Raw genomic sequence first — 22,304 nt, 5'->3', positions numbered from 1 at the left:
GCAGCAGTTCTTTGATGTAGTGTCTGACTAGAAACACCTCCACATCATTCACACAGCTGCCAGCACACACAGTTTTCAGAGTGGGGAAGCAATTTCATCCTCCCTTAGACAAAGCCACTGAAATAAGGCAGTTTGTTTCCTTCTTTAAATGCCACACTTGCTGGTTTTTCACTCATCACAACGTGGAGCTGGAAACGAAGCAATGTTGTGCCACAAGCATACTGACACAAACATACAAAAGCTAAAGTAATAGATCCCAAACCAAATCATTCCAATGATATTATTTGCTAAGTCATGACAGCCCCCAACTTGCTACTGAAAATAGTTTAGGCTAGCTCTTGGCCACACTCAGGCTTTAGCCCACACACTGCAATGGCTGTGCAGCCAGGGCCTAACTGCATCATCTCCCCCTAACTTGTTTTTTAACCTTTACATGCCTCATAAAATCCCCAAACTGATATCATTTGAATAAAAACAAATTAAGTTTTACTTCATTTAGAGGTTTCCTTCAACCAGTGAGTAAATAAAAATCAAACTCTCACTGAGGAACTCAAAGGCTCAGGACCAAACTCTCTCTTCTGAGGCACTCACAGGGACCAGGACCAAACTCTCTCTTCTGAGGCACTCACAGGGACCAGGACCAAACTCTCTCTTCTGAGGCACTCACAGGCTGAATGGATCATCTTATCTTGCCACAGATACTCAAGATCCCAGGAAGCTACACACATTTTTTAGCATTTTTTTGCACTAAACCCCCTTTAGCCAGGGTGGAACTGAGTTGTGTTGGGAAGATGCCTTGTTTTTATGTTAATGTGTACATTGGTTCTGTTTATAAAAACACAGAACTACATTTTCTGATGACAGGGTCTCCAACCCCCTGCTAAAGCTATTGGAGCTGTAACTCAAAGAACATAACCTGAATTGCTTTAACTTCCACTAAAACACTGTGTAATCAACAGTGATGAAACCACACACCATCTCCCTTACAACTAATCACCCTTCTGCTTAGTGTTCTAATACTCAGTGATTATTTCATTAGTAAGTGTATTGGGGCAGTGTTCAACTCTTTGCAGACCATTTCCATCCCACTTAACATCTCTTTGCAACAGGTACAGAAATGCAACCTTCCTATTTCAAACATATCACAGCCTGATAGAATGGTTTGAGTTGGAAGAGACCTCCCCAAAGGTCATCCAGTCCAACCCCTCTACAGCCAGCAGGGACATCAGGCTGCCCAGAGCCCTGTTGAGCCTCATCTTGCATATCTCAGGGATGGGGCCTCAACTATCTCCCTGGGCAATCTGCTCCAGTGTTCTACCACTCTCATGGTAAAGAACTTGTTTTTAACATCCAATCTGAATCTGCTCTTCTCTAATTTCAAATCACTGTCCCTTGTCCTATCACTGCAGACCTCTGTAAACAGTCTCCCTCCATCCCTCTTGCAGGCCCTTTTCAGGTACTGGCAGGCTGCTATTAGGTCTCCCCAAAGCCTTCTCTTCTCCAGGCTGAACACCCCCAGCTCCCTCAGCCTGTCCTCCTGGCAGAGGTGCTCCAACTCCCTGATCATTTTTGTGGCCCTCCTCTGGATCTGCTCCATGAGGTCCATGTCCTTCCTGTGTTGAGGGCTCCAGAGATGGATGTAGATCTCCAGCTGAGTCTAATGCTTAAAGTCAGCCAGATACACCCTAGTCCCTGAAATGTTTCAGGCTAATAACTCACAATAGGCAAAATTATGAGTAAACAGCTAACTCAAAACAGGTAAAATTACAAGGGACACAGGCTGCAGAAGACTTGTGCATATCTTTATACCTCAGGTCATTACACTTCAGTCAAATCCCTTAAGACTCAGTTTCCAAAAGCCTGCCTTAAACAGTCAGAGGCTTTAGTGTGCACTCCCCTATTTTGACAGTGTTTGAGTGTTTTAATTGGTACTAAAACATTCCACTTGCAAACAGGACTGCACCCATACGAGTTTCTGCAGTAGGAGGAGCACACAAACCAGTTTGGGGCTGCCACATTTCTACAGGCTACAAGTTTCAGAACCTGGAAGGTCTGCATAGCTAAGGTACATTGAGAGGCACACTGAACAGCTCTTAGTGGTTCCTATCACAGTTAAGTTTATCTACAGGTGCTCACGTGCTAACTGAATCACCTCACATGACTGAATTGCAAGCTACATGGTTAAAGCTGCAGGTTTTCCCAACCCAAACATACCTGTACAGTCTTTTTAATTCTGTGAGAAGGACCTGGATACTCTGGGGAATACAATTCTGTTAGGAATAATGAGTTGATTAATGTTGATTTTCCCAGTCCAGATTCACCTAGAAGAAAACAGAACAGTTTCAGTAAAACCAAGAGAGCATCACAGGAGTATAAACATTTAGAGCTGCATCTCAAATCATCCTGAAACAGAACACCTTGAAAACAGGCAGTGCACACTGAGGCCCTGAGAACCTACCACCTTCTGCAGTTTCAGAGCCTGCAAATCCAGCTGTCACTGCTGAATGCTGCAGACAGGCATTTCTCTAATCACACTGAAGCACTGACTGCATTCTGCACTCCCATTGCAACAACAAACATGGCATTACACATCACATTCCATGAACAAGCTCTCTTCCTGGTGAGGGGTGTGGAGCACAGCCCTGTGAGAGGCTGAGGGAGCTGGGGTTGCTTAGCCTGAGAAGGGATCTGGGCTGCAAGCTCTCACTGTTAGCACATGTCCAGCATCCCATCCACCAGCATCCCCAAGTCCTTTTCTGCAGGGCTGCTCTCAGTCTGGGTTCCTCAGTTTAGGAAAGATGCTGAGTTGCTGGAAGGTGTCCAGAGAAGGGCAACAAAGCTGGGGAGGGGTCTGGAGCACAGCCCTATGAGGAGAGGCTGAGGGAGCTGGGGTTGCTTAGCCTGCAGAAGAGAAGGCTCAGGGGAGACCTTCTTGCTGTCTACAACTCCCTGAAGGGAGGTTGTAGCTAGGTGGGGGTTGGTCTCTTCTCCCAGGCACCCAGCACCAGAACAAGAGGATACAGTCTCAAGCTGTGCCAGGGGAGGTTCAGGCTGGATGTTAGGAAGACATTCTTCATAGAAAGAGAGATTGGCCATTGGAATGTGCTGCCCAGGGAGGTGGTGGAGTCATCATCACTGGAGGGGTTTAGGAAGAGCCTGGAGGAGGCACTTGGTGCCATGGTGTAGTTGATGAGATGGTGTTGGGTGATTGGTTGGACTTGATGATCTCAAAGGTCTTTTCCAACCTGCTTAATTCTGTATTTCCCCTCATAATGCCAAAGCAGGCTAAGTTATCTCCTTTATTTGAGGGTCTCCTTGCCTGAATGAAAAAATGACACTAAAAGAAGACTGAGATTATTTTGGTCTAGCTACCAAAGCCACAAGAGCCAAAAAGAAGTTCCAGAGCTGTGTGGCTTGCCTGGGGATTTAGTTGGTTCTGTGACAGGGAAGGGGGAACTGCATTTTATTTGGTTTAGGGTCTTGTTTGCTAATTTGTTCACAACCAACAGCAATTCAGACTTGCTAAAGTATCTGGAGCCACTATTGCCATGACAATCCAAGCAAATGCAGTTACCATTAATTCCCACAGCAAAGATTAGGCCCCCACCCACCTTCCACAGCTCTGCAGAGACAGGAGCAAGGATTTCAGATCAGCTCCTTTTTTGGGTTTAAAAAAGAGAGGTCTTTTTGTGCAGTTTTCTGCTGTAGAGAAACTACTTCAGCACAACAATTCACACTGGGAAAAACAGGATAGGAAAATCATGCTTTCAGCCTTCCTATGCAGTGCTGTCAGCAGGCTGACCTTCAACAGAAACTGCCACACAGAAATTTGCTCTTAAGCTCATGTCTTTGGGTGCCAACTGCTAGTGATGTATTCTCACTGAGGGAGGAGAGTGAGCTGCCCTGCCCTCACACTTGGAAAAGACAAAGCCTAACCTCCCAATCCCTCCACCCCCCAACAAGTAATGCTTCATTTGGAGATGAAACTCAGAAAGCTTCAAAGCTTGTCTTGGCACTGAGTGCCATGGTCTGGTTGGTTAGAGAGGGTTAGGTGATTGGTTGGACTTGATGATCTCTTCCAACCTGGTTGATTTAGAGGCTGAGAGAGCTGGGCATGTTTAACCTAGGGAAGAGGAGGCTCAGGGCAGACCTTCTTGCTGTCTACAACTCCCTGAAGGGAGGTTGTAGCCAGGTGGGGGTTGGTCTCTTCTCCCAGGCAACCAGCACCAGAACAAGAGGACACAGTCCCAAACTGTGCCACAGGAGGTTTAGACTGGAGGTGAGGAGAAATTTCTTCCCAGGAGGAGTAATTGGCCATTGGGATGTGCTGGAGTCACAATCACTGGAGGTGCTCAAAAAAGAACTGGATGTGGCACTTGGAGCCATGGTTTAGTTAGTCCTGAGGTGCTGGGTGACAGGTTGGACTTGATGATCTTTGAGGTCTTTTCCAACCTTATTGATTCTATGATTCTGTGATTGTGTGACTTGTGTTGAAGGGCCTGGGGGAGTGCAAGCAGTGGAGAGCTAGAGAACAGGAAGCAGTTAGGAAGCTGAGCGGCCAGGAGCCTGTCTCCACTGCACCAGCCGGGTCAATTTCACCCCCTCGGCAGCTCACCCCCCTCGGGCAGCTCAGTTACAGCGCTGGGACTCCAGGTCCCGCATCGCCCAGCAGAGCAATCTGATTAGCTGGGCTCTAAACGGATTAGCAGCCCAGGGAACGCTCCAGCCTCAGCTCCTGCGGGCTGGCCAGGGCAGCAGTCCTGCTCCTTCTTCACACCCCACCCTGTCCCACAGATGAGCTGAACCCTGCTGCCAAGGCCAGCACCGGGGGCTGCAGCAGACAAGGGAGGCACTCAAGTTACAGTAGCCCCAACAACAGCTACACCTGAGCCCCAAGGCAAGCATTTCATCCCTGCCGCTACAGATCTTGCCCTTTTCTGGGGCTGGATGCAGTAGACATTTCAGAACAAGACTCTGAATGGTGTTTGAAGGTGTCTGCTGCTAAGGGATGCATGGCCTCTGCTCTGCATTTGCAAGATCTTTAGGGCAGGCTCAGCTGCAGCTGAGAGGCTTCTCTATCAAAGTCTGCAAAAGAAAGGAGCAATGGTTTCAAACTGGGGAAGAGCAGATTGAGACTGATGTTAGTTCTGAATCATGAGGGTGGTGGAACACTGGAACAAGTTGCCCAGGGAGGTAGTTGAGGCCCCATCCCTGGAGATACTCAAGGTGAGGCTCAAAAAGGGTTTGAACAGCCAAATCTAGTGAAGGATGTCCCTGCTGACTGCAGGGGAGGTTGGTCTAGATGACCTTTGGAGGTCCCTTCCAACCCAAACCATTCTATGAAAAGCACAGGTCTCCAACCTCTTAGCTGCAGCCACTTGGAAGCTTCCTGTCCATCCTGTCCAGTTGAACTGAAGGATTTTTCACTCACCCTACTGCCCCCCCTCAAGAGGAGGGTTCCTATTTGGCAGTGTACAATTCACAGCCTCTCAACAAGCATCACTTTTCCAGGTGGCCACAGTCTTGCAGAGGGCTCTCTGGTGCACTAGCTGAAGAAAGACTTCTGTATCATAGAAAAATGGCCATTCCTTCTTGTGCTTTCTCTGAGGGTTATTTTTGGTCTTACCCTGCCATGGAATTGAAACCTGCACTTCTGAGAATCTCAGGGCTGGTCAAGTTGCCACTGAAATTCAACACAGGGAAATGAGATTTTCAGCTCTGAAAGAATGTAGTGGAAAACCAGCAGCTCTCCCTAGATGGTTCCTGCAGCTGTGGCCCTTGGTATCAAATGGTTCCAGGACTGCTGAATCAGTGTAAAGAAGCTTTCATCCTGGAGAAGACTCCAGGGGGATGTCAAAGCTGCCTTCCAATAGCTAAAGGGATGCTACAGGAAGGCTGCAGAGGGACTTTTCATGAGGGTGTCTAGAGACAGTCAAGGGGGAATGGTTTGAAGCTGAGGAGAGCAGGGTTAGACTGGAGCTTAGGAAGAAGTTCTTCAGTAGGAGGGTGGTGAGACTCTGAAACAGGCTGTCCAGGAAGGTTGTGGCTGCATCCTCTCTGGGGGTGTTGAAGGCCAGGTTGGATGAAGCCTTGAGCAGCTGAGTCCAGTTGAGAAGTGTCCCTGCCCATGGTGGGGAGGTTGGAGCAGATCATCTCTGAGATTCCCCATCCAACCTAAGTCCTTCTATGATTATACCCTAGTGTATCTGAGGGATTTCACCACCACCACCATTACAGTAGCAAGGATGAGAAGGCAGTTTTGAGCTGAAGTTAGTTAAAAGACAAGCATGCTAAGGATATTTATGCACCACCTTACTCTCAAAGGCCCCTTGGCCTCCTAGATACCCAGTTCCCAAGCTAACTTTAATCAGCTAGTGCAGATTATAACAGTTGAAACTGCTGAACTGCTGCCAGTAGTTGAGGTATTAAATGTAAGAGTCTGTAACAATACACCAATCCTGGCATGTAATTGGGCCTTGCACCATGTAACAGCCACCACCTACCATGGCAGTAAAAGGCTTTAATATCAAATAAAACTATTAGGCTGGAACTGCAGGGAAGAACCATAACTGGAGCATTTGGTATTGTACTATAGGGAGACATCCTGCTTCCACTGCAACCAAACAGGAATTCCTCTGCCAACTACAGAGGAAGTTCTTCCCAGCAAGAGAGATTGGCCACTGGAATGTGCTGCCCAGGGAGGTGGGGGAGTCACTGTCCCTGGAGGTGTTCAAGAGGGGACTGGATGTGGCACTTGAAGCCATGGCTTAGTTAGTCAGGAGGTGTTAGGTAGTAGGTAATAGGTTGGAGTTGATGATCTCTGAGGTCTTCTCCAACCTCATTGATTCTATGATACAGGGGAAGCAGTGTTAGAGAAATCAAGCACACAGAGGAGATTTAGAAGGGATGTTAGGAACAAGTTCTGCACTATGAGGGTGGTGGAACACTGCAGCACAGGAATGGGCACAGACTGACGTCTGAGGAGTCCTAAAGGCAATTCACAAGCTGCAGCTTCTGTCTCAGGTGGCAGCTCTTGCCTGTTTCTTGCTCACTGCGACCTTCCAGTACCTGAAGGGGACCTACAAGAAGGCCGCAGAGGGACTGTTTGCAAAGGCCTGTAAGGACAGGTGGAGAGGCAGTAGTTTGGAATCAGAGAAGACATTTAGGATGGATGCTAGAGACAAGTTCTGCACCATGAGGGTGGTGGAACAGGTTGCCCAGGTAGGTAGTTGAGGCCCCATCCTTGGAGATATTCAAGGTCAGGCTCAAGAGGGCTCTGGGCAACCTGACCTAGCGGAAGGGGGTTTGGATAGATGACCTTTGGAGGTCCCTCCCAACCCAAACCATTCTGTGATTCTGTTTGTCCTCTACAGTCACATTCAAACACTCTTCTCAGCAGAAGTAAGCCTGTACTTTTGCTAAGATACTCCTGGCAGCCCTGCCCAACACAGGAATCCTGTCAGCCCTCACAGGACTAACTGCAAGTCCAACTCTTCTCAACCCTGTTTGTTTCTAAATGACTGCACAAACATTGGAGCTTTCCTTATAGCTTGGGGGAAGAGCTACCTGACAACAACTAGCATCTCCACGTAGATGGCCCATCACTTGACATTAACCTTGAAGAGCAAAATTTGCTCCCCTGTGAACAAAGCACTGCTCAAGCACTTGCCTTTTTCTCTCCACAGAACTGAGGAGCTGCACCATGAGAAGGGAGACCACAACAAACCCCAAACCTTGTGGCTTATATCTCAAATTCATGTGTGGGCTGGGGGGGTGTGTGTGTTCAGATGAGACCAGTGACACCCACTGGAATGGTCTGCCAACCATGCCAACCAGACTCTAGAATAATATTGCAGTAGTTAAGTATGGAGAAGGAAGAGAACAGAACAGGAGAGAGCAAGTTGGAAAAGACCTCTGAGATCATTGAGTCCAGCCTATCACCCAACACCACCTAATCAAATTAAACCACGGCACCAAGGGCCTCAGCCAGACTCTTCTTAAACACCTCCAGGGATGGGGACTCCACCACCTCCCCAGGCAGCACATTCCAGTGGCAAACAACTCACTCTGGGAAGAACTTTCTCCTCACCTTGAGCCTAAGCTTCCCCCGGCACAGCTTGAGACTGTGTCCTCTTGTTCTGGTGCTGCTTGCCTGGGAGAAGAGACCAACCCCCACCTGGCTACAACCTCCCTTCAGGTAGTTGTAGACAGCAAGAAGGTCTCCCCTGAGCCTCCTCTTCTCCAGCCTAAGCCACCCCAGCTCCCTCAGCCTCAGCAAAGCTGCAAGTGGGGTTTTCCAGTTCAATTTCTATCCATCAGCTCTTCTTGTAACTTCATCAGTACAAAGAAATTGCAACTGCAAGTATCTCTTCCCCATAATAATAGGAGAATTGTTATCCTTAAATCTTAATGCTGTTGCTTTTTTAACTGTTGGGTGCTGTGGCATGTTGGGAATGTGGCATGTTTCCAAGCTCCCCCAACTTTTCAGCCTCCACCATTCTTACTCAAATACCTCCAAGAGAAGTGGGCAAGCAGTCCAGTCCAGCCCAGCTTCCAGCTTTATAGCCAGCTCCTCTTGGATATGGCTGTTTCCTCATTCATATATTACATCTCTTGCTAATGCACCTTCCAGCTGCTAAACCACTCTGACAACCCAGGGGCACTTCTCTACTGCACTTTTAGGATCTTGTCTTCTAAAATCTGAGGCAAGAAGTTAAAAGCACAGCTTAGATTCTTAAGTTTATGACCCCCAGGTAAGACTTCCTTAGACACACCAAATGATCCAGATCACTAACCAATACTCAGCCATTCTCAGAGTGCTCTCTGCATGATTTCCTCCCTCTTCACCAAATAAAGAAATTACTCTTGTAGAAACAGAATCACAGAATGGTTAGGGTTGGAAGGGACCTCAAGGATCAGCCAGTTCCAACCCCCCTGCCATGGGCAGGGACACCTCACACTACAGCAGGTTGCTCACAGCCACATCCAGCCTGGCTGCAAAAACCTCCAGGGGTGAGGCTGCCACCACCTCCCTGGGCAACCTGTGCCAGTCTCTCACCACCCTCATGGGGAACAACTTCTTCCTAACAGCCAATCTCAATCTACCCATTTCTAGTTTTGTTCCACTCCCCCCAGTCCTATCACTCCCTGATAAGTCCCTCCCCAGCTTTCTTGGAGCCCCCTTCAGATCCTGGAAGGCCACAATTAGGTCTCCTCAGAGCCTTCTCTTCTCCAGACTGAACAACCCCAACTCTCTCAATCTGTCCTCATAGGAGAGAATCTCCAGCCCTCTGCTCATCCTCATGGCCCTTCCCTGGACACCTTCCAGCACCTCCAGATCCTTCCTGTAATAGAGGCTCCAGAACTGGAGGCAGTGCTCCAGGTGGGGTCTCAGCAGAGCAGAGGGGATGTTTCTGTTTTTCACTAGCAACTACTTGGCTATCTACCAGTCCTGCAGCATTTCATGTTCATGCCCTGTTACAATCAATTGCATCACTTCTCAGAGTTGCCTCCAGTGACAGAAGGGACAGTGGGTGCAAGCTGGAGCATAGATGCTTCCATGTGAACATAAGGAAAATTTTGTCACTCTGAGGGTGCCAGAGCCCTGGAGCAGGCTGCCCAGAGAGGTTGTGGAGTCTTCTTCTCTGAAGACATTCCAAACCCACCTGGATGTGTTTCTGTGTGACCTGCCCTGGGTGATCCTGCCCTGGCAGGGGGATTGGACTGGATGAACTTTCAAGGTCCCTTCCAACCCCCAATGTTCTGTGACTCTAACACACTCAGGAATTTCAAGGTGCTTCCCCAAACCCCAGGTGGGACTACAAGATTGCCTAGGAACCACCCAGTGCATGGACAATGCTTTTGGCTATCACATCATTTGGAGACTTGATGGGGTGCTTGGTGCCATGGTTTAGTTGTTTGGGTGGGTTGGATTGGTTGATGGGTTGGATGCGATGATCTTGAAGGTCTCTTCCAACCTGGTCTGGTCTATTCTATTCTATCATCATAAACTCAAGACCTCAGATAAATTCCTCAAGGCAGTATGCTTCAGACACTGTCAGCAAGGTGACCAAAGCTCCATCTCTTAACTGAGAACTGCAGGTTGAGAAGGTGCAGTAACTGCCGGCAACTGATGGGTGAGGGAAGGTAACTCACGCCAATGGGGCTTGTAGCTCCTAAGACAAGCCACCAACACCGTGTCCCAGGGTGAAGAAGACTTCTAGAATGACACTGAATTTGTTTTCAAAGTTTCCATTGCATCCTGAGCAGAAAGCTGTAGTTCAAATTACGGGAGGCAGTCAAGCACAAGCTGCAGCTGCTTTACTGTTCTATCAGGTATCCAGCAGTACCTTTCCTCTTTGAGAGTTTTAATGCACTTTGATAGCCTCAAGAATTCATTACAAAGAAAATGCACTAGAGACAAATGCTGCCCTTCTCCACAATCTCACAGCATCAGCCAGGTTGGAAAAGGCCTCAGAGACCATCAAGTCCAACCTGTCACCCAACACCTCATGACTCACTAAGCCATGGCTCCAAGTGCCACATCCAATCCCCTTTTGAATGGAGGTATACAGAATGTTCACACCAAAGCAGAGTTGATTTTTAGTAGGTGAGGCAGGTGTTGTTTGCCCCCCACCCTCCCCACCTCCCCAGAATTTTCCCCATTTTTTAAATTCTAATTATTAGGACAGCTTTTGCTTAAAATAAAATCCCAGCTTGATGTTGGGGACTTGAGGGGTAAAAAGCTTGCCAGAAGGCACAGCAGAAAAAGAACACCCTGCTTTTCATCTTCAGCCCTGTGAGGAGGGGCTGAGGGGGCTGGGGTTGCTTAGCCTGGAGAAGAGGAGGCTCAGGAGAGACCTTCTTGCTCTCTACAACTCCCTGAAGGGAGGTTGTAGCCAGGTGGGGGTTGGTCTCTTCTCCCAGGCACCCAACACCAGAACAAGAGGACACAGTCTCAAGCTGTGCCAGGGGAGGTTCAGGCTGGATGTTAGGAAGAAGTTCTTCCCAGAAAGAGAGATTGGCCATTGGAATGTGCTGCCCAGGGAGGTGGTGGAGTCACCATCACTGGAAGTGTTTAAGAAGAGCCTGAATGAGGCATTTGGTGCCATGGTTTAGTTGATGAGATGGTGTTGGGTGATGGGTTGGACTCGATCTCAGAGGTCTCTTCCAACCTGGTTAATTCAATTCTATTCTAAAGCCTTTCAACCAAAAAGCAAGAACTACTTCAATGCAACTGAGGCTCATTTTGACAATGCCTACTGAGTGGCACATCAGTCAGTATTGCTGCAAATAAAAACATTACAAATAGAAACATAATTAATCCCAGTCTCCATGCCACCCCTTTTTTGTGCTGACACAAGAGTTCTCTGCTGCCAAACTGCAGACTGAAGAGCAACCCTCCTTGCAGCTCCCAACCTTCCTTGCAGCTCCCAGCACACTCTCCAGCTGGATTCACACACTCATCCAATTTGGGCCAAGTGCTGGCAGTTCTTTTTAGCAGAAGCCCAGCTCTAGGCCAGGTTAAAATCTGAATTTCAGCCTAAAGGAACAGCTGTTATTGTTGGATCACATTCCCCCACTCCCCCCCCCCCCCCCCCCCAAATAAACCAGAGCAACACATCATAAATGCCACTGAGGCCAGCAGGACTCTTCAAGCACTTCAAAGTGATGGAGAATAATTTCTGTATGCTTATTTATGCAGTTGACACCATCTACATCAACCAAACCTCCCCAGCCAAGCACCTTCAAAAGGCTGTCCCCTACACTGAGGAACAGTGTGAAATGGGAATTCCAGAAGCTGTAAAAATAACATAAAATCATGATAATAATAAAAGCAGCTCTACAGTAAAACTGATCAAAAAGAGGCTGACCACATATGGAATGCACAGTTTCATTTTTTCCCCTTTTACTTTATCCTGGTTTTCATTAAGCAAGAAAACCTTTCATGTTTTTTGGTTGGGGGGGGGGTGGGGTGTGTGTCTTCCTTCCCCCCTCCCCCCACTTCCTTCTCTCCATGAAAAGTACTCAAGTCTCATTTTCCTGAAAGTCCCTATAACCTGGTTTGGGAAAAGAGTTCATCAGATTGTCAGGGTTGGAAGGGACCTCAAGGATCAGCCAGTTCCAACCCCGCTGCCATGGGCAGGGACACCTCACACTACAGCAGCTTGCTCACAGCCAGCCTGGCTGCAAAAACCTCCAGGGATGAGGCTGCCACCACCTCCCTGGGCAACCTGTGCCAGTCTCTCACCACCCTCATGGGGAATAATTTCTTCCTAACATGCAATCTGAATCTACCCATTTCTAGTTTGGTTCCATTCCCCCCAGTCCTATCACTCCCTGACACCCTCAAAAGTCCCTCCCCAGCTTTCTTGTAGCCCCCTTCAGATACTGGAAGGCCACAATAAGATCTCCTCAGAGCCTTCTCTTCTCCAGACTGAACAGCCCCAACTCCCTCAGTCTGTCCTCAGAGGAGAGGAGCTCCAGCCAAGCTGACAAGTGCTCAATGCTGAAAATACTCTTTTAAACTGTAATGCTTTTAAAGATGTTGCAATTATTGGAAAGATAGGAAAGAAAAACAAACAAACACAAAGAGATAAAACCCAGAAGTACTGAAACAAACAAGTCTGGTTGTGAGCCCAGTGCCACAGTGAAAAAATGAAAGCAGCTCTTTTCAGCAGAATGTTTTATCCATTAGCATCTGTGATGCTAAGTGTCCTTGCCACGTTCCAATGGGAAAGCTCTCACAGGCACCAGCACTCCTGGAGACAGCAGCTCTAGTGATTTTCCAGTGGTATTCTGTGCTGGCCACGTTACAGATTTACAGATCTACCAACAGCCAAAGGATTGAAGGAGAACCAGAAAAAGACAGCTGGCCACATCAGGCTGGGCGGTGGAAAAAGGATCACGTCAAAGAGGAGGAGCCTGAGGGGTGACCTCATTCATGGAAGAGCAGTGGCAGGAGGATGGAGCCAGGCTCTGCTCAGGGATGTGCAATGATAAGACAAGGGGCAATGGGGGCAAGCTGGAGCCCAGGAGGTGCCTCATGAACATAAGGAGAAACTGTTTCACTGTGAGTGTGCCAGAGCCCTGGAGCAGGCTGCTCAGAGGGGTTTTGGAGTCTCCTTCTCTGGAGACTTTCCAAACCCACCTGGATGTGTCCCTGTGTGACTTGCCCTGGGTGATCCTGCTCTGGCAGGGGGGTTGGACCAGATGAGCTTTCAAGGTCCTTTCAAACCCCTAACATTCTGTGGTTCTGTGACCCTCCAGGGAAAAATTCATTCCTGTGAGGGTGCCAGACCCCTGGAGCAGGCTGCCCAGACAGGTTTTGTAGTCTCCTCCTCTGGAGACATTCAAATCCCACCTAGATGAGTTCCTGTGTGACCTGCCCTAGGTGATCCTCCTCTGGCAGGGGGGTTGGACTGGATGAGCTTTTGAGGTTCCTTCCAACTCCTAACATTCTGTGAAAGGAATCCACTGGTTTGGATATGAACAAACCAAAAGCAGCCACATGAGGCGAAGAATGGCAACACTGAGTCATGGCTAAAGCAGTGACTGCCAAGGAATTGGCACCGATTCTCCTGCTTTTGAAAAGGAAGATGCCAGCCTGGGTTCTGCCAAGATCTTCTCAGTGAAGATCTTCAGCTGTTCAGCCCAACCAGAGAGAAAGCCAGAACCAAGTCCTAAGCTGAGGGCAATACCAAGAGGGCAGTACTAGTCACCCCAGTATCCAACCATGCTGGAGTGAAACCGTCCTGCAGAGAAATCAATCAGAGAGCTGTGGAAAATGGTTTTAGGCAAGATTCTGACTCCAGCAAAAATCTCTGCTGCACTGAGCTGTGTTACAGAGTAAATCAATAAGCCCTCTGCTGTCCCAAGCCTCCTCCTTCCAAAACCAAACTCAACCTAATCAACCACAACCAAATCCTCCTTTACACTATGTGCTTCTGATTAACTGCTTTTCATGGCTTGATCTGAAGTCAGCTACACTGTAAAATAAAGATCAAGGCTGTCACTGCCCCCCCCCCCAAAACACCACCTTCCATATTCCCATGAAGTTGCCCATGCTTTCCCCATCCCCTCTCTCCCCACTCATCTCTACCAGTGCTTCATTGCAGTTGCAGAACTAAATTGCTCCAGAGCTCATTCAGGTACTGAAATAACCAGACTTAAGATTCTTAACTGGACAGAACTTGCTACTTTGGCCAGCAGAGCTATGTTTCAGCACATCCTCTACCCACTCAGAGATGCAGCCCTGCAATCCTTGTCAGGATGCTGTGTTATTCCTTTCAACTTGATGGGCCAAGTTCAAATAAAAGTTTACTTCTCTACTAACCACAGGAAAGTAAGAGTTCTCCTGCCCCCCGTCCTCCCCCCCAGAAATGATGAGATGCATACTCTTGTCTCAGATGTAAAGGCTTCCCCTCTCCTCATCACAACCATGAGCTGGGACTTTGATGCTGCTTAATACAAACCCTGAAGGGCTGGACATAAAGTCAGCACATTTCTGGGTCAACTATTTTCCTGAAACATAGCCCCAGCCATGATCCTGAAAGAAGCCATTCAAAGCATCTTCAATGAAGATTGATGTTGAAAGCCTTCTTCAAAGACAGCTGCTGTCAGCAGCTCCTGAAGCCCCCCTGGAGGAGGCCTCCTGAAGCCAGCTGCAGAGTGGCTGCATCCAAAGGCCTGTAGTGACAGGATGAAGGGCAATGGTTTGAAGTTAGAGAAGAGCAGATCTAGACTGGAGGCTGGGAACACATTCTGCACCATGAGGATGGTGGAACACTGCAACAGGTTGTCCAGAGTGGTAGTTGAGGCCCCACGCCTCCAGACATTCAAGTTCAAGTTCAACAAGGCTCTGATCTAGCACAGGATGTTCCTGCTGACTGCAGGGGGGTTGGACTAGATAACCCTTGGAGGACCCCTCCAACCCAAACCATTCTATGGCTCTATTTCAGCAAAGAACACATGCTGAGGGTGAAAAGTATTTGGGTTTGGTTTTCTTTTGGGGGGGCTGGGCATGTGTTTAATTTGCAGTGATGTCCACAACCATCCCATGCACTGCTACAGGCTGGGGTCAGAATGGCTGGAGAGCAGCCAGGCAGAGGGGGACCTGGGGGTACTGGTTGATAGTAGGCTGAACATGAGCCAGCAGTGTGCCCAGGTGGCCAAGAAGGCCAATGGCATCCTGGCCTGCACCAGAAACACTGGCCAGCAGGAGCAGGGAAGTCATTCTGTCCTGTACTCAGCACTGGTTAGGCCACACCTTGAGTCCTGTCTCCACTTCTGGGCCCCTCAGTTCAGGAAAGATGTTGAGATGCTGGAAGGTGTCCAGAGAAGGGCAACAAAGCTGGGGAGGGGTCTGGAGCACAGCCCTGTGAGGAGAGGCTGAGGGAGCTGGGGTTGCTTAGCCTGGAGAAGAGGAGGCTCAGGGGAAACCTCCTTGCTCTCTCCAACTACCTGAAGGGAGGTTGTAGCCAGGTGGGGGTTGGTCTCTTCTCCCAGGCAAGCAGCACCAGAACAAGAGGTCACAGTCTCAAGCTGTGCCAGGGGAAGTTTAGGCTGGGGATGAGGAGAAAGTTCTTCCCAGAAAGAGTAACTGGCCATTGGAATGTGCTGCCCAGGGAGGTGGTGGAGTCACCATCCTTGAAGGTGTTTAATAAAGGCTTGGATGTGGCACTTGGAGCCATGGTTTAGTTGTCAGGGGGTGTTAGGTGTTAGGTAATAGGTTGGACTTGATGATCTCTGAGGTCTTTTCCAACCTTATTGATTCTATGATCTAATGGCTACTTACCATGAGACCAGATAAAGAGACCTGGATGACTTTTTCCAATCCCAAAGCACAGATTTTTAAGATATTATTTATTTAAGTATAAATAGCCCATTAAGAGCTACATTAAGATCCTCAAGCTGATTGGGGAGCAGTAATGTCTGCAGCACAGGAAGGAACACAAAGGGCCATTTTCAGCTACAGAGCTTCAGATAGCAGATACAAGATACTCTTGAGCATTAAATTTGTTCTTTCCAATCAGGTCAGATCTGCTCCAGACGACATTGATTGCCCAGCACTTGAATAGAGGCACACAAAACAGAACAAAACAACCTGGTCACATCTTTATTACCAGTCAGTCAGATCTGAAAAGAGATTTCCCTGCTTTCTTTCTGCTGTTTGGATTAATTTTCTGACCTTCAGGACCACCACAACTGTTGGGCCTTCATTCAGCAAAGTCTCAAGTCCTCTCTCAAGTCCTCTCCTGACATACCACCCCTATGTTCTTGTCTGCTTCTCCATGCCTGACAGACCACCTTCCAATGGGAACAAACAGAAGGGGAGACCAAAACAAACCAACAACAATTCAAACCCCAGCACCCAAAAAGGAAACTGAAATACCTGCTGACTTCCTCACTGGGAGAGCAAACCCAGCAAAGCCAGTGCAGATCCTCCAGTGCTAGCTGTCTATATCAAACACCTCAACATATATGAATAAAGATGAACAAGCTTGAAGCTTCTGCTGCTGCTGACACGTTTGCAGCAGTTGACAAAGCAATCTATGAAAGAAACCAGGCAGAAATACTCTGCACCCTGTGACAGGACAAGGGGCAATGGATATAAACTACAGCACAGGAGGTTCCACCTCAACATGTGTGGCCAGCAGGAGCAGGGAAGTCATTCTGCCCTGGACTCAGCAGTGGTTAAGCCACACCTTGAGTCCTGTGTCCAGTTCTGGGACCCTCAGTTTAAGAAGGACATTGAGACACTTGAACGTGTCCAGAGAAGGGCAACAAAGCTGGGGAGGGGTCTGGAGCACAGCCCTGTGAGGAGAGGCTGAGGGAGCTGGGGTTGCTTAGCCTGGAGAAGAGAAGGCTCAGGGGAGACCTTCTTGCTCTCTACAACTCCCTGAAGAGAGGTTGTAGCCAGGTGGGAGTTGGTCTCTTCTCCCAGGCAAGCAACACCAGAACAAGAGGACACAGTCTCAAGCTGTGCCAGGGGAGGTTTAGACTGGAGGTGAGGAGAAAGTTCTTCCCAGAAAGAGAGACTGCCATTTGGAATGTGCTGCCCAGGGAGGTAGTGGAGTCACCATCACTGGAGGTGTTTAAGAAGAGCCTGGATGAGGCACTTGGTGCCATGGTTTAGTTGATTAGATGGTGTTGGGTGATAGGTTGGACTCTATGATCTCTGAGGTCTCTTCCAACCTGTTTAATTCTATTCTATTCAACATGAGGAGGAACTTCTTCACTGTGAGGGTCACAGAGCCCTGGAACAGGCTCCCCAGGGAGCTTGTTGTGGAGTCTCCTTCTCTGGAGCCTTTCCAGCCCTGTCTGGATGTGTTCCTGTGTGACCTGTGCTGGATTCTCTGGTCCTGCTGTGGCAGGGGGGTTGGACTCAATGATCTCCAGAGGTCCCTTCCAACCCCTAACATCCTGTGAGCCTGGTGAATTCCATTTAAACTCAAAATGTGGAGGTTACAGTTAACATGCAGGCTGTAAGCTATCTCAGCTGCTTTTATGCATTCTCAGAGTTTCTGGATACAAACAAATTCAGATCTCTCACAGAATCACCAAGGTTGGAAGAGACCTCACAGATCGAGTCCAACCTGTCACCTCAGACCCCATGACTAAACCATGGCTCCAAGTGCCACATCCAATCCCCTCTGGAACCCCTCCAGGGATGGGAGCTCCACCACCTCCCTGGGCAGCCCTACTGACACTTTGCTTCTTTTTCTCATCTGAATGAAACCAGCATCACTTCACAGACAGTATCAACTGCTTCCTATGTACAGGGAGGGGGGGAAACCCCAACAAAACAAACACTGCAAGATTTGCATTAGAAGTTGTACTACAGGAACTAATTAAATCTTGACTACACCCCTCAGGCCACGTTTACATTTTTGCTAGAACATCTAATGCTCAGGAAAAAAAAAGCTGGTTTCATCTGTAAACAGTTACTGCTGCACTGCTGACAAGCACATACTCACAAAAATGTGTATAAATCAGAATGTTAAGGCTGGGAAGGGACCTCAAAAGTTCATCCAGTCCAGCCCCACTGCCAGAGCTGGATCACCCAGGGCAGCTCACACAGGAATGCATCCAGGAGGGTTTGGAATGTCTCCAGAGGAGGAGACTCCATAACCTCTCTAGGCAGCCTGCTCCAGGGCTCTGTCACCATCACTGTGGAAAAGTTTTCCCTTATGTTCATATGGAACCTTCTGTGCTCCAGCTTGCACCCACTGCCCCTTCTCCTATCACTGGGCACCCCTGAGCAGAGCCTGGCTCCATCCTCCTGACACTGCCCTGCACATCCTTATGAACATCAATGAGGTCACCCCTCAGGCTCCTCTGCTCCAAGCAACAGAGCCCAGCCCCCTCAGCCTGTCCTCAGCAAGGAGATGTTCCAAAGCCTTCAGCATCTTTGTGGCTCTGTGCTGGACTCTTTCAAGCAGTTCCCTGAGGTCCTTCTTGAGCTGAGAGGTCCAGAACTGGACACAATATTCCAAATGCAGGCTCTCCAGAAGAGAGTGAGGAGGTGGGGGAAGAACCTCTCTTGACCTACTCCCCACACCCCTTCGAACCCACCCCAGAATTCCATTGGCCTTCTTGGGCATACTGCTGGCTCATGAGCATCCTTCTCTCCACCAGGACTCCTGGGTCCCTTTCCTTTGTGCTGCTCTCCAAACTACAGTTCTTTCCCTGATGCACGACCTGTCCTTGCTATGTTATGCATTATTACTGCAAAAGTCATTCTATAGCTAGCAGAAGCAAGGTTGGTTTTCTGAATACCAGTGGCCATCACTTCCTACCAGGCAGTTCATGCAGGTTCCTCTTCCAGCCCTCTTGCCTCTCTGTCTTCATAGTAGTATCATAGTACCAGTCAGGGTTGGAAGGGACCACAAGGAGCATCTAGTTCCAACCCCCCTGCCATGGGCAGGGACACCCCACACTAGATCAGGGTGGCCACAGCCTCATCCAGCCTGGGCTTAAACACCTCCAGGGATGGGGCCCCAACCACCTCCCTGGACAACCCATTCCAGGGCTTCACCACTCTCATGGGGAAGAACTTCCTCCTCACCTCCAGCCTGAATCTCCCCACCTCCAGCTTCATTCCATTCCCCCTAGTCCTATCACTACCTGAGATCCTGAGAAGTCCCTCCCCAGCCTTCTTGTAGCCCCCTTCAGGTACTGGAAGGCCACAATTAGGTCACCTTGGAGCCTTCTCTTCTCCAGACTCAACAGCCCCAACTCCTTCAGTCTGTCCTCACAGGAGAGGTGCTCCAGCCCTCTGATCATCCTCGTGGCCCTTTCTCTGGACACCTTCCAGCACCTCCAGATCCCTCTTGTAATAGGGGCTCCAGAACTGGAGGCAGTACTGCAGGTGGGGTCTCAGCAGAGCTGAGTAGAGGGGGAGAATCCCCTCCCTTGACCTGCTGGCCACACTTCTCTTAGAAGAGAATAGAATAGAATTAACCAGGTTGGAAGAGACCTTCGAGATCATCATGTCCAACCTATCATCTGACACCACCCAATCAACTAAACCATACAACCAAGCATCCTGTCAAGCCTCGCCCTGAACACCCCCAGCGTCGGCGACCCCACCACCTCCTCAGGCAGCCCATTCCAGTGGGCAATCACTCTCTCTGTGTAAACCTTCCTCCTAACCTCCAGCCTAAACCTCCCCTGACGCAGCCTGAGACTGTGTCCTCTTGTTCTGGTACTGGTTGCCTGGGAGAAGAGACCAACCTCTGCCTGTCTATAAGCCCCCTTCAGGTAGTTGTAGAGAGCAATAAGGTCACCCCTGAGTCTCCTCTTCTCCAGACTAAGCAACCCCAGCTCCCTCAGCCTCTCCTCATAGGGCTTGTGCTCCAAGCCCCTCACCAACCTTGTTGCCCTTTTCTGGACACGCTCCAGCAAGTCAACCTCCTTCCTAAACTGAGGGGCCCAGAACTGGACACAGTACTCCAGGTGCGGCCTAACCAGTGCAGTGTACAGGGGCAGAATGACCTCCCTGCTCCTGCTGGCCACACTGTTCCTGATGCAGGCCAGGATGCCATTGGCCTTCTTGGCCCCCTGGGCACACTGCTGGCTCATGTTCAGCCTACTATCAACCAGTATCCCCAGGTCCCTCTCTGCCTGGCTGCTCTCCAGCCATTCTGACCCCAGCCTGTAGCACTGCATGGGGTTGTTGTAGCCAATGTGTAGAACCCCACATTTAGCCTTATTAAATCTCATCCCATTGGCCTCTGCTCACCCATCCAGCCTGGCAAGGTTGCTCTGCAGGGCCCCCCTATCCTCCAACAGATTGACACCTGCTCCTGACTTGGTGTCATCTGCAAACCTCCTGGTGATGGAGTCAATCCCCTCATCCAGATCATCAATAAAGATATTGAATGATGCTGTCCCCCAGGGAAGGAAAAGTCAAATGAAAAATGTAGTTACAAAAGCACCTGCATGATTCCATGCTAATTCTCCAGCACCATGGTCTAGTATCAGCTGGTGAGAAGTGGAGCAGTAAAAGACAACTGACAACAGGTAGCATGATCACTTCAGTCTTCCACCCACAAGGGAGAAGAGGTGTTCTGGTGCCAGACAAAAGGTTTGGGGAAAACCCAGCACTCAAACCTCACACAGACATCACACAGCCCCTGGGCCTGGCCATGAAAGCACTCACTTTAACATCTGAACACAAAGAATCCCTCCCCTGGCTCAAGGGGCTCTCTCCCACCATCACTGCTGGCCTTACTTATCTAAAAGCTTTTTCCCAGATAAACTATCCAGTTACAGGGGTGTGATCAGCATTCAAGCCAGAAAGGAAACAAACTTCTTCCCCTCTCCCTTTTCCCTCAAAACTTAAGGGTCTGTCTTCCCACACAGAGGAACTGGATTGAGGAAGTCAGCTTTTACTCAGCCAAGAGAGGAACACACCCAACACAGTTTTTTCCTTATATTATGTTTCATATACATCTGCCTTACTGCTCTGGGACTCCAGATTCCTTACCCAGAGCCTTGCTGTTGCTCTGTTTCCTCCCTCTCCAAGTGCAGAAGCACTGTTTCCCCTACAGCAGAGCAGCACTTTCTTGTCCTCATCCCCCCAGATTACCTTAAATCAGAGCCACTTGCCCCAAGCTCAACAAAGCCTAGTGGTGTGCCATTAGAATTCACACAGAAGAGCAGACATGGCAGCCTCCCAGAGTCAGAGCTGAAAATCACACTAAGTGGAAGAGAATCAGGGCTTAGGTTGGAAGAGACCTAAGAGATCATCTGCTCCAACCTCCCCACCGTGGGCAGTGACACCTCTCAGCTAGACTCAGCTGCTCAAGGCCTCATCCAGCCTGGCCATCAGCACCCCCAGGGAGAAGGCAGCCACAGCCTCCCTGGGTAGCCTATTCCAGAGTCTCACCACCCTCACACTGAAGAATTTCTTCCTCAGCTCCAGTCTAACCCTGCTCTCCCTCAGCTCCAAACCATTCCCCCTTGTCCTGTCTCTGGACACCCTCATGAAAGTCCCTCTGCAGCCTTCCTGCAGGATCCCTTCAGATATTAGAAGGCAGCTCTAAGGTCCCCTTGGAGAATTCTCCAGGCTGAAGACCCCCAGTTCCCTCATGGCAGAGGTGCTCCAGCCCTTGGATCATCTTTGTGGCCTCCTCTGGACACCAACAGCTCTGTGCCCTTTTCATGCTGGGGACACCAGAACTGGAGGCAGTCTTCGAGGTGGGGTCTCAGCAGAGCAGTGTTATCAGTTTGCTTGACACAGAAGAGGCCAAGGGGACAGCCCTTGCATCATCTTTGTGGGAGCAGCCATTTGACTTCACTATCAGAGAGACTGGAAAACTACTTCTCAACCTTCTATTCAGGAATTCTGTCCAAGAAAGCAAACCCAAAATAGCCTGTGCCAAATCATGTGATTTTTGCAGCCACACTCCTACTCCCAGAGATTTCATAACCCACTGAATGCATTTCATTTACAATTCTAACATTAGTCCACTGACCCAGGCAGCAACAAGCTGAAGAACATGTCAGGCTGTGCTGAGCAGTATTCTGCCCAGTACATGTGAATGGCTTGCAGGAAAACAAACTGAGCACCTTCGGATCACTGGGGAGGAAAACTTCACAGCACCTCCTGCCTCACAGTTCCGAAACCAAAAGATGCTACAGCACGTAGCAAACCTACTCCTACCTGTCATGGCTTGGTATGCACCAGATCATGGAATCACAGAATGGTTTGGGTAGCAGGGGACCTCCAAAGCTCATCCAGTCCAACCCCTCAGCGGTCAGCAGGGACATCTTCAACCGAACCAGGTTGCCCAGAG

General features: G+C 49.2%; 1 protein-coding gene across 1 annotated transcript in view; it reads right to left on the bottom strand.

Annotated features, from left to right (window-relative positions):
* SEPTIN7 (septin 7) overlaps positions 1–22,304 on the bottom strand; it is an 85,863-nt gene that overhangs the window by 42,069 nt on the left and 21,490 nt on the right. The window contains exon 3 of the mRNA XM_054177088.1: positions 2,215–2,321. Coding sequence (XP_054033063.1) covers positions 2,215–2,321 — 107 coding nt within the window. The remainder of the gene's footprint in view (positions 1–2,214; positions 2,322–22,304) is intronic.

The sequence above is a fragment of the Dryobates pubescens genome, chromosome 38 (assembly GCF_014839835.1).
Source record: "Dryobates pubescens isolate bDryPub1 chromosome 38, bDryPub1.pri, whole genome shotgun sequence".
NCBI lineage: Eukaryota > Metazoa > Chordata > Aves > Piciformes > Picidae > Dryobates > Dryobates pubescens.
Note: the sequence above shows the minus strand (reverse complement) of the source record. Positions and strands in the feature narration are given on the sequence as shown.